This window comes from Melanostigma gelatinosum (assembly GCF_949748355.1).
Source record: "Melanostigma gelatinosum genome assembly, chromosome: 2".
NCBI classification, from domain to species: Eukaryota; Metazoa; Chordata; class Actinopteri; order Perciformes; family Zoarcidae; genus Melanostigma; species Melanostigma gelatinosum.
In genome coordinates, this window is record NC_136635.1 from 14,746,208 (window position 1) to 14,763,156 (window position 16,949).

At 41.9% G+C, this 16,949-nt stretch overlaps 2 protein-coding genes across 10 annotated transcripts in view; one reads left to right on the forward strand and one right to left on the reverse strand.

The window, feature by feature from the left end:
• Positions 1–152: 152 nt before the first annotated feature.
• Positions 153–5,236, reverse strand: dkk3a (dickkopf WNT signaling pathway inhibitor 3a; the record flags this gene model as incomplete). The annotated part of the gene is made up of 7 exons (XM_079286311.1): positions 153–1,818; positions 1,905–2,061; positions 2,157–2,301; positions 3,205–3,297; positions 4,436–4,495; positions 4,579–4,698; positions 4,952–5,236. The coding sequence occupies 7 exons, from the start codon at positions 5,234–5,236 to the stop codon at positions 1,731–1,733; spliced, it is 948 nt and encodes a 315-aa protein (XP_079142437.1). The 3' UTR covers positions 153–1,730.
• Positions 5,237–6,463: 1,227 nt separating this feature from the next.
• The window catches only part of mical2a (microtubule associated monooxygenase, calponin and LIM domain containing 2a), a 34,869-nt gene continuing 24,383 nt past the window's right edge, over positions 6,464–16,949 (forward strand). For all 9 annotated transcript variants that reach the window (XM_079289392.1, XM_079289393.1, XM_079289395.1 and 6 more), the window contains exons 1-2: positions 6,464–6,563; positions 15,676–16,045. In XM_079289392.1, the coding sequence (XP_079145518.1) occupies positions 15,785–16,045 (261 nt within the window). In that variant the 5' untranslated portion in view covers positions 6,464–6,563; positions 15,676–15,784. The remainder of the gene's footprint in view (positions 6,564–15,675; positions 16,046–16,949) is intronic.

Here is a 16,949-nt window from a genome sequence, read left to right on the forward strand (position 1 = left end):
CTTAAGAACAGTGCAGACAGTTGTATGTAAGATAACATCCAGCACAAGCTATAGTCACACATACATCTGGTATTGCTTGTATTCATATCACACCTTCCTGCTGGCATTTTGAAATGATAGACGAGCACATACAAGCATGAGGTTTTGGGGACTAATGGCATGTTTGGGACCACAGAGGTGTGCAACGTAAGCTGGAGATGCAGGTGTTCAATCAGCAATAGTTCCTTGAGTTAAATATTGCTCTTGAATTAAAACTAAGTGGTGTCCATGATGGGATGAAACAGACTAACAAGTGATGCTTAAGGAATGGTAATGTCCTTTTCTTCTAAATATTTTTTAGACACACAGTTTTTAAGAGAAGTGGATTACTAAAGTAAAAAGCCTTGAAGATTGTGGTGAAAATAACATCAAATGATTATCGCCCCAAGCAGAAATCTAGTGGCACGACTGCAGTCTGTCAATTTAGTAATCGGGAAATATTTGATTCGGTATAAAACTGAAAACTTTTATAGTTGTACTAAAACTATAAATGCTATAAAAGTACACCATACCATTTATAGTTGCTGATCCAAATCTTATGATGGTGGTTAACCTACAGAATAATTTATAGTTTAATTAGTTTCGTGGAAGCTACTGTTTTGTTAGTACATCTGATATTTTATTGACAAACTGCTGGATATGAGATGCTGCTTAAAAGACAAAAGTGGACAATTGAGAAAGTGAGGCAGAATTAAGTACATGTTTAAAAGAAAAAGCACATTACATATACTGTATAAATATACTGTATACATACGCATACAAACAATATGGATAAAAAAATCCCAACATGGCACGTCGGACAGTGTTTCATCATTTCCTCTCTGTGCCATAAAAATGTTGAGGCCTAGGTCTTAAGCAAAAACATACAGTACTTCTGTGGAACTAAGCAGCAGAGCAGATACTGCTGGGATAAAAACAAAACAAAAAAAAAGTTGACCAAAACATTTTCTCAGAAATAACAAGGAAAAGATTTGTTACCAACAACTTTAGGATATGGAAGCAGCTAGAATTATCAGACATCTCTAAAGATTCAAATGAGTTTCTTAGATGGCAACATGATGTTAACAGAATTCTTTACCCGAGCCTGCTGACATCTCACGGTAGTGCTTCATGTGGATGAATACAGGTGCAACGTTGAGGGGAGAGTTAGAAGGCCGAGCATAATCTATTATTGCCTGCCTCCGTGATACTGGTTCATTGATCGTGCGCTACATTAAGCATGATTGTATCTGGTTTCTTCTTTTCTTCCTGGTGCATAGTGATGCAGTGCGACTGCAAACTGGGTGCTCACTTTGTTCTATTTGGGTTTTCCTTTATTAGGAGGACGCAGTGCTGATACTCAGCGTGGTGTCAGCTGATCTATGTGATACAGGTGACACAAGTTAAAAGAGTGAGGAGTCAACAGCTATTCAGTGTTTTACAGTTAATTGTATGTCTGGGATTATTAGCATTAGATAAGAGTTGGAGATAGATAGTATAGTGTTGTTTAGTATCAACACAGGACTTTGCAAATATAGTGTTTCCTGTTTTTTACAAGTTACTTTTATTACTACAATTAAATAAATCTATTCTCATTATTTTTCCATGCAGTGTAGCTTTACCTCTTAGGATTACGCTGGCACACAGATGACTGTGGAGTCAGTGGAGACCCCTGTTGTTTACAAGGCAATGTATACGAACTCAAGCTGCCTCTAGATTATATAGTCGATCTCTGAGTATAGACTGTCTGTCAGGTCCTCTTCACTCGAGTCCTCTCCTTTAAGGCACATGGACCCTCGCCTGTCAAAAAGCAGAGCACAAGTTAGTGAGTGATATGCATTTAAAGCTTGAGCAACATTCTTTGCTTTCAAATGTGCTGCACTCGCCCCAGGTGCTGGCAGTGGAGATCTCCTACACAGGGGCAATGTTTCCTGGGTCCCTCGTCCTGAATGTCCCAGGACAACAGCTCCAACAGGTGGTTGGAGGCACCAAAGCAGCGCTCGCGCTCGATGGGCTTGGCCGAGCAGACGGGGAAGAGCAGGACTGAACACGCAGAGGAAACATACAGACATGTTTTTGCGAGAGAATGTAGAGCATCAGTAAGCATACTGCACACTGAACTGTGTGCTGCACTGTACCTTTATGGACGAGACAGCAGAGGTCTGGGCTGCAGTCAGTCTGATATTGACAAGTGCTGCCAGCCTCTCCCTTTGTTGCATTTGGACTGCACTGACCCCATACACACAGCTGCTCACCACAGCACTCATTATCCTGAGTGCAGGACTGAAAGAATGAAAACATATATTTTAATTTCCTTCAAATATATGTCAGCAAAGCCAACTTTTCAGTAGATGTCTTTCATGTAAAGTCTTTTTGTAACACAGGTGTCTTAAAAGTCACACAAATTAGGACATGGCATGCTCCTTCAGTTTAAAAAGGCCGAAACTCACCGGAGTATTAATGAGAGTAATTATTCTCAAAGCGTGACGTCTACGATGTGTTTTTTTTTTGTTAAATATAAATGAGATCAGCAGGTCAACTGGTCTCTGATAGCGGTGAGACAAGCTCCTGTTCCTGCACACCCTCTATGAATTGTTAATTACTGGATATGGGCAACGGTGTTTCTGGTTATTTCCATGCAGAGTTTTCCAGTGCAGCGCTTTTGACGAGACACAGACGCTGTCCTCTGTGTGTTCATTATCCATGTACACTGTTCCCCTTGTTTGGCAGACTGCCAGTATCTTTATCCCTTTGCATTGCTTTTTACTCTGCCAAACGGAGGCCAGTTCATCCAATGAAGACACTACAGAATCAGCAGCAATAAAGGAGTCTTAAATAAAACCAATGGGTGAGTCTCCAGATGGAAGACTCTCATTACTAATGTTCATTTTGTTCTGGATGTCCTTAGAGAGAGAGAGAGAGAGAGAGAGAGCAGTGGGAAAAGATGGGCTCTTATTTAACCTTATTTATGTGAAGCTCATAGGACAGAGTGTTCACAAACAACACACTCCGGTTACACTTGTGGACATACTGCAATGCAGTCGAGGTGAAACCCCAGCTGGCCGGAAGTGTGTGTGTGTGTGTGTGTGTGTGTGTGTGTGTGTGTGTGTGTGTACACATTTGAAAGGAGAGAAAACTGACCAAAATAGCGCAGGCGGCATATAGAAGGGACTTTGGTTCACTCACCATATCGATTGCTTTGCAAGGCAGACACTTGGAGTTGCGCATGTCATAAAGACAATAACTTCCCTTCACACAGTCTCCATCACTGGTGCATCCCTAAAGACAAGAAAAAAGGATTGTATCTTACTCCATGGTTGGGTCAAAAAAAATCAGCTTATTATGTAAAATGAGAATGACATTGTTTATGTTTTCAAGGAGTGAGTTTCTGATGGTCTACTTAAACAGAGAAATTATTAGTTTTTGTAATAAAATATGCCAAGCAAATATATCAGTCTTAGAAATATCAGGATACCCCATCTACATATCATGTGACCTGACATCGGATTTAAACCCTAAGGTAAAAAAAACTCTGGATTTAACACACATTCATGACACAAAAATGAACGAATAAAAAATAAAACTAAATGTAAGTTTTAGATTGCGTCGGCTTTTTTTGCAGCTAATTAGGCAGGCAGAAAATCTGCCACATATTTATGGGGAAAGAGGCATCTCCTCCAGTTTTATTCTGACCTCTTCTAACTGGGACAGACTCTTGTACCAGAGATAGCACGCAAACAGCTATCTACTTTATAATGTGTTTAACACGGCACCACTCAATGGACTCTCTTCTGCCACTATACATAAAAAATATCCCAGAGTGTAAAAGTGGACTTACAATATACCAAACAAATGATGATCCACATCTTTGTTATTCTGACAAGATTAAGGTAAATGTTTAATCTGATGTGTTTCCACAATCTGAGCCATATACAAGACATCATCAGAGAAAGTTGCTCTGGGCTTTTATACAACTACATTGTGAATAATGTTTCTGCGTCAGTGTTGCATAAATTTAATCCTGAAAGTGTATTGTACAAGCAGCCTAAGCACACTTCATCACTTATTTATCAACAACATTGTACAGTCATCATTTTTGACGGATCAGCCACATCCACACGGATCAGCCACATCAGCCACTTTGATTTCAATCATAGTGCAGCCAAAAAAATGATTAGAGCTGATTGAAAATCCAAAGGCACCACATACACACACACACACACGGTTGGATTATTTTACAGACATTATGCTGTGTCAGCGGCTGGGATGCTCCTGATAGACGTTACGCAATCTTAAAGCCTTTCCACGTTGAGAAATTCAAACTGAGCAGTCAAAGGTCATGAAAAGCACACAGGAGTTCTGCTTCAAGATCGTCTGGACTGTATCGAACATCATTATGTAAACAGAAGATACTTACATGATCAATATTGTTCCCCAGGTCACTGGAGTTGACAGATGTGGTGATGTTGTTTGTCTCCTGTGAAGGTGGGACATCTGTTAAGCTTCATTCACAAAGGGAAACAAACTATCCCACTTTTTGTTTACTGTTCTCAAGCTCACCGGTTCTACTGAGGTGTGGACATATTCATTGTCAATAACTTTATCGGAAGCGGTTTCATTGTGATGACTTGGAGGAAGGTTATTGGGATGAGGGCCGACACTGACGCTGTCGTTGTTCGTCTGGAAGAATCAGAGGGATTATCAGACAGAGACAGATTTCAGGTTAAGAGATGCATTAAGAAGTCACTCCCATATTCTAGCTCCTTCCACTGCTGCCTCTAAGCTTTTTTTATATTTCCCACCAGAGATATAATGCTAACTATTTCAGTCCCATTAAACGATCATCATTATACCAGCCAACAACCAATGGTTGTTTTCAGAAGTGAGCAGTGAAATAATGCTATCTCATGTAAAAAGCTAAATATCTGCCTACTTGGTGAAACGCATCCTCGGGCTTTTGCTGCGGATCCTCTGGCAGTTGCTCCACTTCTACAAAGCCGTCCAGCTCCGTCTGTCGCTGGGCGGAATTATCCTCAAGGATGTGAATGAAGTCTGAGTGCACTATCTCAGGGAGGATGCCATGGCAGACTGTTGTGAGAGCCAAAACTAGCAGGGCGACTCGCATCATGCTGCTGCTGCTGCTGCTGCTGCACTCTGAGGGTGTGGCGGTGATGCTGAGAAACACAAACAGCGACACCACACAGCTGATGCGTCTCATCACTGAGGGCTCATCACCTCAAACATGTTCATCTCCAAAACATAATCTCCTAAACAGGTACAAAGTCGCATTAGCTGGTTTTAAGATGATGGAAAAAAAACAACTCGTTTCTAAATGACTCTTATAGTGTTCGATAAACGTGATCTGGACCATAACTTGCACACCTAAAGCATAGTTCCGGTCGAGTTTAACCACCATTCTAAATTAGTACGCCAGGTAAATGCTATCTCTACAAGTCAGTACATCAGTGCATAATAATGCATATTGAGCTATATGACATGTAACTGGGAAAAAAATGTGATAGCTAATAATAATTGTGGGCAGTTTTCACGGGAACAAATTTCGGGCCAAGAAATAGTCCGCATTAAAAACGTGCAACGTCACAGGTTCAAGCACATGTGTTCTGAAATTGGGACACCGTTTCCTAATGTGGTGCACCGCCGCAGACAGACCGTCTCCATTGTTTTGTAAAAGGGGCAGAAAGGTGGAACACATTAAACCGCAACTATTGGCACGGTCACTTCAGGTAAGTATCAAAATACTTTTCATATTTAGAGGTGAAATGATCCATTTTAACCAGACTCTCTGCATAATGTAGTTTCACAATCTGACCACAGGATGGCGTCATTTGCTTTCATGGTAAATATATCCGGGGCACGGAATTAACTTTGTACGCACACGTTCGCTGTGTTTGTGCAATGGTTTTGTCCATGTGCTGCGTAGACTATAGTTTCTGCTGACACGTTGTCAAATGTATAACGTGTTGACTGACTGCGGTCCGGGGAATTATGGCGCCCAGGTGCTCACGTGCAAAACGAGGAACCACACCTGAAAAGCCGGCTTTGTTTGCTACTTCATATTTTCATTGAGTTATTGGCATATTTTGGAGCTATAGCAGCTAAGCTTTTTGCACATACCTTTAAAAAACGTTTTTGTATTTAATGCTGGAGGCCAAGCTTTTATTTCTATCCCGTTTCTTAGAGTTGCAGTCGAACCACATTCGATTCAAACCAATAAACCCAACCTGAATGAGTCGTCATTCATCCCTGTGGGTATATCACTACATTTAACTCTCAGGCTGTCAGCAGACGGCGGGTGGTCGCTTAAAGTAGTCAACTTTGTCTTTGACGTGACAAACTCGGGACCCTGTGGACTAAACAGCAGCCGCAGTGGCTGCCTGCTGTGGGTTGTGTCCGATCCTGCAGCCCCGCCCTCAAACACTGGACACAGCTGCACAGAGAGACTGCTGCCTGTCAGCCGGCTGACTGAGGAGCGACACACTTCACACAACAAGGAAGAAGAGCTTGGATTGGGTTTGAGTTATGAGGTTAGTTCTTTTGTTTTACACCTTGTAATGTTTGTGTCTTTCCTGACAGAAGTGCTGTTTTCCTTCTTTGAAAATATGACCCGTATTTCAACAGTAAGTTTGACAAAAGCTCTAACATCACAGCCAGGCAAGGTTGTATTAAAAGTTAAGGCACAGGGGCTCTCATCCAAGTAGCCCACGGTTCACTGTAGGAACTAATACCGGCCATTAGTCTACATAAGTATCAATTAGGGAGTTGATGTTGAGATAATGCTGAATTGTTGTGCTGTAATCAAGGTGTGATTGTTTCAGTTGAGCTTGGAGTTTTATGAACACGTGCTGAACCTCGTTGTGTTATTCTGATACTGTGAATGTTGTCTGAGAGGAGTCTGGCGTCGGGGTTTGTCTCTGCTCCCTGTTAACACTTGCGCAACCTGCGTTTTTGTTCTGCTGTTTGTACCACAAATCACCTTTTGGGTATAAATCACTTTTGAGTGACTGCGTAACTCCTTTTTTAAATATGCCTGAAGGCAAAAACCCATTCAAAAGTGGACTTCCAGCTTCTCTGTATGTTCAAAGACAGTAGAACGAGTAGAACCAGGTACATCCAGGTTACAATGAATCAGCACTCGTTTAAAAAAAAAAAAATCTTTTGTAATCCCACCATTAACTATAAGCAGTGAGGAAGCTACAAGTTAATGAACTCTGCTGTAAGTTTAAAAAATATATATATTTTCAGCCTTTCTTAATTAAAGCTGACTCCACCTGCTCAGCAGCGTCCAGACTGTTAACACTGTCTTTGGGACGTAATGACGCAAACTGCATCGTTCTGAACGGTGTGGTGTTGACAGGCTGTACTGTCAGGTCACTGAATGAAGCTCAGTGAGCGACAGAAACTGCTACTCTGAATGTTTTCTAGTCTGACTTCAGGTCAACATACCTTTGCTTCCTGTTGAAGCAGGAACAAATGGCCAGATTCAAATTTGGAGCAATGAGTAAAAAAAGCTTCTTCCACATTTCAACATACAATGAGCAGTCAGTCTGGTGTGATTCACGTGTCTAACAAGATGATGCACGATTTCTGCATCATCATCTTTGTGCAACATTTTAAAGGGGGGGGTCAAAAGAGTCATACAAACAGTGGTAGATATCCATCCCACTGCTGTGTGAGCCATCATTTCCTGTGTACTTTATGACTGTTGAGCTGCTCTCCACCAAACTTAAGATCCAAACTTTATGACAGAGTCACTTTGCCAGTGAAGGTGCTAACATCTAAAAACAGTGCTCATACATGGTATCTGGCCCAGACACTGATGGTCCATGTGATTTATGCTCCTGGTGATTAACAACCTCTCTGCGCATCAACATTCAACAGCAACTACATTATTCTCCTCTTGCTGGAATTTCCCACTCCGCAAACCATTGTTTGAGTCATTCATGTGCTATGATATAAATATGTGGAAAGACACTGTAAACAGTGTATCGCTCAATAAGATAAGTAGTCCTTTGGCGAATGCTTTATCAAGCCCTCTTGTGTTTTTGCCAAATAGCTGCAAGGCTTATGTTGTGAACATGCTCCACGATGACATAATCATGTTCTCCTGCTTTTAATAAATAGAGTTACCTGAGAGCCGAGAGAACATGGAAACATCTGGAGATCACACGGCTGTATGATGTCCTGGACTCCACTGTAACGCAGTGAGAAACCGGTTTAGCAAACCTCTTCACATTGACATGTGAAGTAATTTGCTTTCTAAATATCAGTGACATTCAAACTTCCACATTTTTGAAACGGTCCTTTGACTGTTATCAAAATGTCAGAAAAACCCCTCTCAGCATGACTTAGCATCGGCTCCAACCCTGCTTCAGTAGCTTACAACTGCATATTCCCGTTACCGGCTTTACTGAAGTTTAAGATGGTAGGAACGTTCTGGAATGCTGTTTTATCTCCAATCATGCAGCCAAGCGAAGGCCTACATTATGATGAACTGATTTTTACAACCTCATATTTTACACATCATGACTGTAGATACGTCACCAAATCATTTCAGACTCTCAGTCCTGCAACATTGACACACAATTGTGTGTTGCGTATGCACGACTCACCTGTAAGATCTCAGCGGTTTAATGCCTGCTTCAGTCTTTTAAGCTGCTCTTATTGTCACGTTATGAGACAGTGGGTTCAGCCTCTTGCATACAGGTAAACAAATAAGCAAATGCTGCGGACAAATGGATAAATCCATGATTGAAAGCCCTAGTGAATGAATGAATCCGTAAATACATCAGTATTAAAGATATGTGAGGAGGTCATGCTGTGGATGAAAACAATGTAACTGTCTCACGCAGCCCGATAAACTCACTGAGTGGAAGCTTGTGCTCATTATTGCCAGGGAGGTGTTGTAAACTTCCTCCTTCCTCTCCGCAATACGTTTCCTTCCTTGTTCCACAGCATAAAAACGGACACGTGCGTTCAGGCATCGGCGATAGAGGAACTCCCAGAGATAGGTGGGGCACGTTGTTTGTCGCCTGCTACAGGCATGATTTCTGCTTTGGTAAAGCTGTTGCTAGCTTTCAAGATATTTGGGGACATTTAACAACCAAACCAACAGCATATTAACAACAATGCAGCCTCTGAAGGAAGTACAAGGAGACTTTGCTGTGGTAAATTCATGCCAGGATATCATTAACCCATTCCATCTGGTCGGGGACAGCAGCGCACTGAAAAGGGGTTCAAACGTATCTTAGTCGTGCTTTACAGTCACAGAGGTGGAATTTTACAGAGGCAGCTCTCCTCCGAGCTTTGATCTGGACAGGAAACCAGACGCCCTCCGCAGGACGAGTCTGGATGGGAGCTTGGGCGTCTCAGGGAGCTTTCACTCAGAGATTTTTGAAATGTGAAATAAGGCATCGCGTCTCCTTCTCAGCGCATCACCACGATTCAGTTTTACGACAAAAACACTCCTGTTGTTGCAGAAAGTCGACAGTGTCCAACGTAACATTTGGTTTTGTGAGAGGCCTCAGTCTAACCAGCCAGGCCCTGCTTGCTGAACACCGGTGAACCCTTGACCGGTATTGATTTGAACTTTGAACAGTTTTGTTTTCATCTCAGGTAGTCCTGTTTACAGGGTCCAGTCCTGTTGACATCTTGTCATGTCACGTGCTGTTTGCTTCTGCAACATGATGCTTGTCTATTCTGAGCCTGGCTTGACTGAGTGTTGGCTTACAGGATTGGCTATTCCTGCTCGGCAGTAATACCGCCGTCTATCACGGTGCCCCCCTGTGATATGAACGAATGAATGACGCCCACTGATCTCTGACCTTCAGTGCCACTCAGTTTGCAGCCCGTCTTCGCCTTGTGGTTTATATTTACTACATTTTTGGCTCTTAAGAGGATCCAAGTTCACTCGTTTGTAAAGTTCTGATGGCTGCATGAATGTGTTTCCCTTGGCCACTTGTCTTTATTTTAGAACTTTGGACTCACTGTAAAAGATAACTCATTCAGTAGACTAATTGTAACACACCAGAAGGTGTAGTTAGGGTCAGAATAATTGTTCAAGTGAATTGTTTGTGTCTGTAGCTGAGCAGGCGCTGGTCTGTGCTCAGTGTGTCCAAATAAATCATTCTCCAAAGGAGCCATGTGGTGAACACAGCTCGTGGGCCGGACGGCCCTGCAGACAGCAGCCCTGAAGCTCCACAAGCCTGCTCCTGTTTGTGTAAATGAACAGGTTTTCTCCTCAGAAGTTGACTGGCATTCACCGCATTATGCTCGTGCTTCTACCTCGCGTGTGACAGATCTTCTTTTGTTTTGGCACTGCTGCCCGAACACGCAGTCAGATTTCCGAGGGCTGAGATAATACTGTGGAGCTCTGGGGCCTGGTGGAGGGCAGAGCCTGCAGGCTTGAAGTCCACATGAGTGCACTGTTTTCTGAGGCACGCTGCCTGCTTATCGGGCCTATAGAGGGTTCCTTCCTGGTTTTCTTCAGTCCACTCTGTAATTACTGTTGCTGGCGGGCTGCACTACAGTCTGTGCATTTCCCAGCACTCCCAATGTTTTCCTTGTGTTGTCAGCTTCCTATTGTATCCTGATAGCCTGAAGCTATGTGCTCTCCAAAAACAAATGAAGACATTGCGTCACTGGTCTGACACTTGGTTCACTGTCAGACTCAAAACACATGGCCTGTTATGAGGTGGTCATATACTGTACCTGTAAATGTATAAAATGAATTATTTTGGGTTAAGAATGCTAAAAAGCTATAGTAATTTAATATTCAATGAAAAGAACAAAAACAACACATTGATCGTACTAAGTGTTTGTGTAGCCCAAGTGTCCTATTCTTTTGTGCCATGGTCAAAAAACGAAGTTCTAGTTTATTTTGAGTCTCATCGTTGCTGCCCTGTGTTGTAAATACTCAAAAGTGGCCCATGTGTATATTTATACACTGCTAAATATAGGCAAGGCAAGTTTATTTGTATAGCACATTTCAACAACAAGGTAATTCAATGTGCTTCACATAAAACCATTAAAAGCATCAAAACATAAGGCAAAAGAAAAGGAGATTTAAAAAACAGTGTAAGAAATAAAATACAGTAGTAAAATGCATAAATGCAGGAAATTGATTAATATATGAATTGAATGTGGTTCAATTAAAGGCAGCAGCAAACAGAAAGGTCTTCAATCTTGATTTAAAGGAGCTGAGGGTCTCAGCAGACCTGCAGCTTTCTGGGACTTTGTTCCAGATATGTGGAGCAGAAAAACTGAACGCTGCTTCTCCATGTTTAGTTCTGACTCTGGGAACAGAAAGTAGACCGGTCCCAGACGACCTGAGGGGTCGGGATGGTTCATAAGGTAGCAGCAGATCAGAGATGTATTTTGGCCCTAAACCATTCAGTGCTTTGTAAACCAACAGCAAGATTTTAAAGTCAATTCTTTGTTGGACAGGAAGCCAGTGCAAAGACCTCAGAACTGGAGTGATGTGATCCACCCTCCTGGTCTTAGTGAGGACTCGAGCTGCAGCGTTCTGAATCAGCTGCAGCTTTCTGACGGACTTTTTACAGAGACCTGTAAACACACCGTTACAGTCGTCCAGTCTGCTGAAGATAAATGTGTGGACAAGGTTTTCCAAATCCTGTTGAGACATAAGTCCTCTAATCCTTGATATATTCTTCAGGTGATAGTAGGCTGATTTTGTAATTGTCTTGATATGGCTGTCCAGGTTGAGGTCTGAATCCATAACTACACCTAGATTTCTGGCTTGGTTTGTGGGTTTTAACATCAGTGACTGAAGCTGAGCGGTGATTTTTAATTTTCAAATATAGTCCCCAACAGATGTGCTATTTACTTCCGTTTGAGTCATTCTGGCGAAAACTACATTACCCAGCTGTTTTATGAAATCCTTTAGATTTAAAAAAAAAAAAAGTTGAAATACATTTGTGACCCAATTTGAAAGATTTCAGTCTTTAGAGAAAGGAGTGTCACCGACAGGGTTGGGAAGTTGCAAAGTAACACATTGTTGGTTTTCATGGGGTTTGTTGAAAAATGTAGAATAGTGCCAGCTTTGTTCATCGAGACTTGAAATTCACGTGGTTGTTCCTTGTCTGGCCATCCATGTTGTACACTATTAATTAGGGGTGTAGCGGTTCACAAAATTCACGGTTCGGTACGATACAGTGGAGCTACGTTTCTGTACAGTAGAAAACTATAAATGCATAAAAAACAAAAACTGCTCCTTAATGTTATGTAGTATTGTTACTTACATCTCGCAAAAGAGATTTTTAATCTCAATGGGACTACCTGGTCAAATAAAGGTTTAAAAAAAAAAAAAATTCAAACGTATTGTTCGGTTCGTCATGCGTACCGAACCGTGAGCCTCGTACCGAACGGTTCAATACGAATACGCGTACCGTTACACTCCTACTATTAATGTATGAAAAAGAAACAGTTTGACATCATAAGAAATATGCATGTCTGTTTCCCATAAATGTGGCAGGATATGTTTTTTATTAAAGTGTACATATGCATGTTTGTGTTATCAGTCTAGGTGTAACAGGTACATTTTTCACATTCCTAACATTCCCTCCTGTCATACTGGAAGCCGATAGCTTGCGTTGTCTCTCAGACACACAGCAGTGCTTTCATTCTTGATCGCGCATCCAAGTGGACACTTTTCTCTTTGGGCAATGTGCGATATACAGTTGAGTAATTACATGAGTAATGGTAAAATGATACATAAAATATCAGCAGATAGAAGTGCGTGAATTGTTAAATAAAACGATCAAACCAAATTTAGCGTTGTACAAATTCCTCGCTGCTTACAAAGAAATGAATCACTATCGTGAACTTTCTCAATTAGCCACAGACGGTTTCACTCAATCAGATCATTTTCTAAACAGACAGGAAACTTAAAACCTGCTCGCTATTACACTCTCTGATCCTCTTAAGCATTATATGTGTGTGTGTGTGTGTGTGTACATACTCTTTCCGCTTTGTCTGTCATTAGTTGTATTTTTACAGCCGTTCTGTGGTTTTGTTCTGTCTGCCCACAAGTGACTTTCCATTCTGTCAGACTGAGATGGTGAAGTCATTGGACTCTGTCTGAGACGATGCAGTTTGAGTGTTGAGCATTGACTTGGCTATGAAGACAGTAAGTGGTACCTTTTCATTAGTCCTCGCAGACTTGTACAACAGATGGTTCTAATAGTTCTGCCTTTTTTTTTACCTCTTTACTAGGACTGAAACGTGAAAGCACAAGTGCAGTCAACATGTCTTTAATTGAATTTACCATTCAATTATTGAACACTGGCCAAAGTTTAGAATAGTATGTTAACAATTTGAACATAAAATTAATAGGGTTTTTGTGGAAAAACAGCCACAAACAGCAGTTGTAAAAATGTAAGTTTTCTTTTGCACAATACATTTTGTCCTTTTTTAGGCATAAACGTACATCTCACTACCTCAAACAAAATAATTAAAAACTCAACTGTCAATGAAATGACTCCACAGAAGCGTTTACAAGATATTATATAGGCTCCAAACGTTCCACATACCACATGCTAGAATACACAGACATTTTCCCACCACAGTCTGCTGCCATGCGTGAAAGATTAAAGCACCTGCATCTTATATCATGCCCGTCTCAGTCATCGCTCGTCACTCAATGACAGTCGGCGTGAAAAAGCCATGGAGGTGGTCGCGTGACTATCTGTCTGGGGCAGCCAGTGAGAGGGCTTGCAGAGTGTTGGACTCATGCTGACGGAGCGGTTCAGGGCTATTCTATGCACGTGGCAAAGGAATGTCAGCCCTCAGAGTTTTGAGGCTGAATGTCTGCTGTGAAAGGCCTCGGGGGCCCACAATATCTACCCACAGGACAGGGGCCTTTTGAAGCTACAAAGGTGTATCGAGCAGACTGCAGGTCACCTGGCTGTACAGCATTTCTACGGCCTGGTTGTTGTTCCTTTCTCTGCCTGAATCTTCCTCTGAAAACAGGATGCAAACACACAGCCAAACGGGATGTTGTGCAAATGAATATGCTAATTTTAGCTTGGGGACAAACAATGTTGCTGTAGGAGCAACATTCAAAATCTTACCGCATTCAAATCACAATCGGACATGTTGTGACCCAAGACTGAAGGGTCATCGAATGTTGCAACTCACTTTGCATCGCGCTTTGCATCGGCTAAAGCTCTCTGTGGTACAGTCACGCTACCACCTGAGGTCCTGGGGTGGGGTGTGACAGTAATAGTGGATTACTGTGGGGGGCTGTTAGAGTCCTGCACAGCTAGCCTGCCCTCTCCTCTAACCCCGCCCATCCCGCTCCATGGGACATTGAAATATCAAAGGCAGACATAACCCAAAAGTCAGAGAAGCTGTGGTCTCCACCCAAGTGAGCACGCACACGCTTAATGCAGAAAATGTCCACGGTTTGCTTTGATGAGTTCTGGCACAGCTTTTTCGGGCATGGTTTTCAAAATGCTTAATGGTTGATTGGAGGAAAAATGAACTGCATTGTATTTAATTCAGTTCAGCGCTATTCTGACACAAGCGTTTGTTTTGGTAACGGTGTCTTTCCCACGCAGGCTCATATGTAAGCGTACTGACTGTCCATGCCTCAGTAGAAGGTGGACTGTTTAGCACGCATACCCAATCAAAGCCAATCAATCTGTGTTAGTGTGGGTTTGCATTATAATTGACTTCAAAGTCCTCTCTTTCTACAGCTGAAAACATTGTCTGGTTTTCAGCTGGCATGAAAAATACCACAAGACAAATACTTTTCCGGTCTACTCCTCCATGGTCAGTGCTGCACACCAGGAATGAAAGCTTTGCATTCCTTGCAGGTTGCAATAATAAGGAAAGCACTTTTTACCCATGTTAATATACAGTAGAAATGTTATTTTTATCGCGCTTTTGACTCCCTGGAGCCATAAAAATGAGCCGTCACTGCAATTAAGAAAGTTTATACTAACATATGGAAGACGTATTGATTAAAAAATATATATTGCATACAATTCCAGACAGTACTACAAACATACACAGCTGAAGCTCATCCCAAAAATGCTCCAGTTTTAGCAAGGTCCTGGGATCTTGTAACACTGCAGTATAGTTTTGACTATTTGTCCATTGAACAGTTTTGTTCTGTGTGAAGCTGTCATTGAACCCTGAAGCTGTTGAAAAGGTTGGTTCTCAGTTAAACCAATAAGTAGTATCAAGAACCACAGACAACTCCTTTTTATAGGCCACAGGGTTATGCTTCTATAAAGTACAAGTCGTGAATATGCTCGACAGCTGTCTGACGACAACACACTGGCTCATTGTACATTTTTCTTTCTTGAGTTTCTCGCCTACTTGAAATGTTATCTCGTCAGTGTGGGTGTGAGCTTACTGCATGGCGACTAAGATATCGACTCTAAATGAGGACTGGTACTGAGCGCCCTCTTGATAATTCTAAAATGTAAGCTTGAGTCATGGAGAAGATGAAATACAGCCGTCTACAGTCTAATCTATAAACCATTTAAATGAAATAATGTAATGAAACATCTATTTTATTCGGCTAATAATAGAATATGGGGGGGGAAAAGCCATCTGCGAGTGATTTTCTGCCATGAGATGACATCAGACTCTTGTGTATTGCCTCCACAGACCGGGCATGATGGTGAGGGCCAAGCTGAGGGTGTGACCACGTCAGGCAGAGACTGCTGAAGTAAGCAGGAGCCTCGACACACTAAACCATCTACTGCAGCCGCGGAAGATGGGCGAGACGGAGGAGGAGAAGGACAATGTGGCGAAGCTGTTTGAGGACTTCGTTCAGACCTCGACCTGTAAGGGAGCCCTTCAGGCCTTCAACGTTCTCTGTAGGAGGCTGGACATCGACCCCGCGGACAATGTCAACTTCTACAGCAGTCTGAAGGCGAAGGCCACCTCGTGGAAGGCCAAAGCACTGTGGAGTAAACTAGACAACAAGACGTCCCATAAGGAGTACAAGAAAGGCCAAGCCTGTGTGGGCACCAAGGTACATTTAATTATAACTTTATCACCACAAATACATTGATGATTGGTGTTAATATTGGTGATTTGTTTCTATTCACATGGACCAAGTGTGCACTGTGTTTTGTTTGTTTTTGTGTGGACACGCATCTGTTTTAAAAAGTCTACTTTGTGGTGCAATCAAGGACCCTCCACTATCCCAGAGTGTTTCTGCCAAACAGCAGACTTTAAATAGAAGAAACAAGACACTTCGTTCTTATTGGCTTTACAAATATACTTTAGCTTGTAAATGTAAATTTAGTTTTCAGCTACAATAGCAGAGTTTTCCACTGCAGTAACATCACAATGATGAAGCGGACTAAATGTTCACTTTGGTTATCTATCGCAAGCATGTCTGTCCAAGTTCATTTTCATTGTGTGCTGAAAAGTAAAAATGTGTTTTGTGCGCTGAAAGCAGCACAGACAGCACGGCGAAAACGTGTCTGTTTTGTTCCTTTTTTAAAGCCTGAAATCCTAAAAAGGTCTAAACGTTTTAAACAATCAGCACTCTGTCTGTTTAAGTACTCCACAGAGTTCTATAAATATAATATCTATAACTTTTCCTGCCCAGACACAAACCACCAACACTCACTCTTTCACTGCAACAGCTCCCAACATACAGGAAATGAAAGAGATATTGCTTTGCACTTGTTCTGGCCCTCTCAGACAGGTGCTCCATGACAGAGCTGCACAGAATGAAATACAAACATTAAATTATATCATGGACAAGTGCATCACTGAAGCGTCGGTGATGCACCATATGTATGCATTTAGCCATGCAAACAGTAAAATGATGCACATCACAGCTAAGAAACATACACACTGTACATCAAACCCAACAAGCAACAGATGTTCACATAAATGAAACATGACAGGGAGTTTTATAAAGA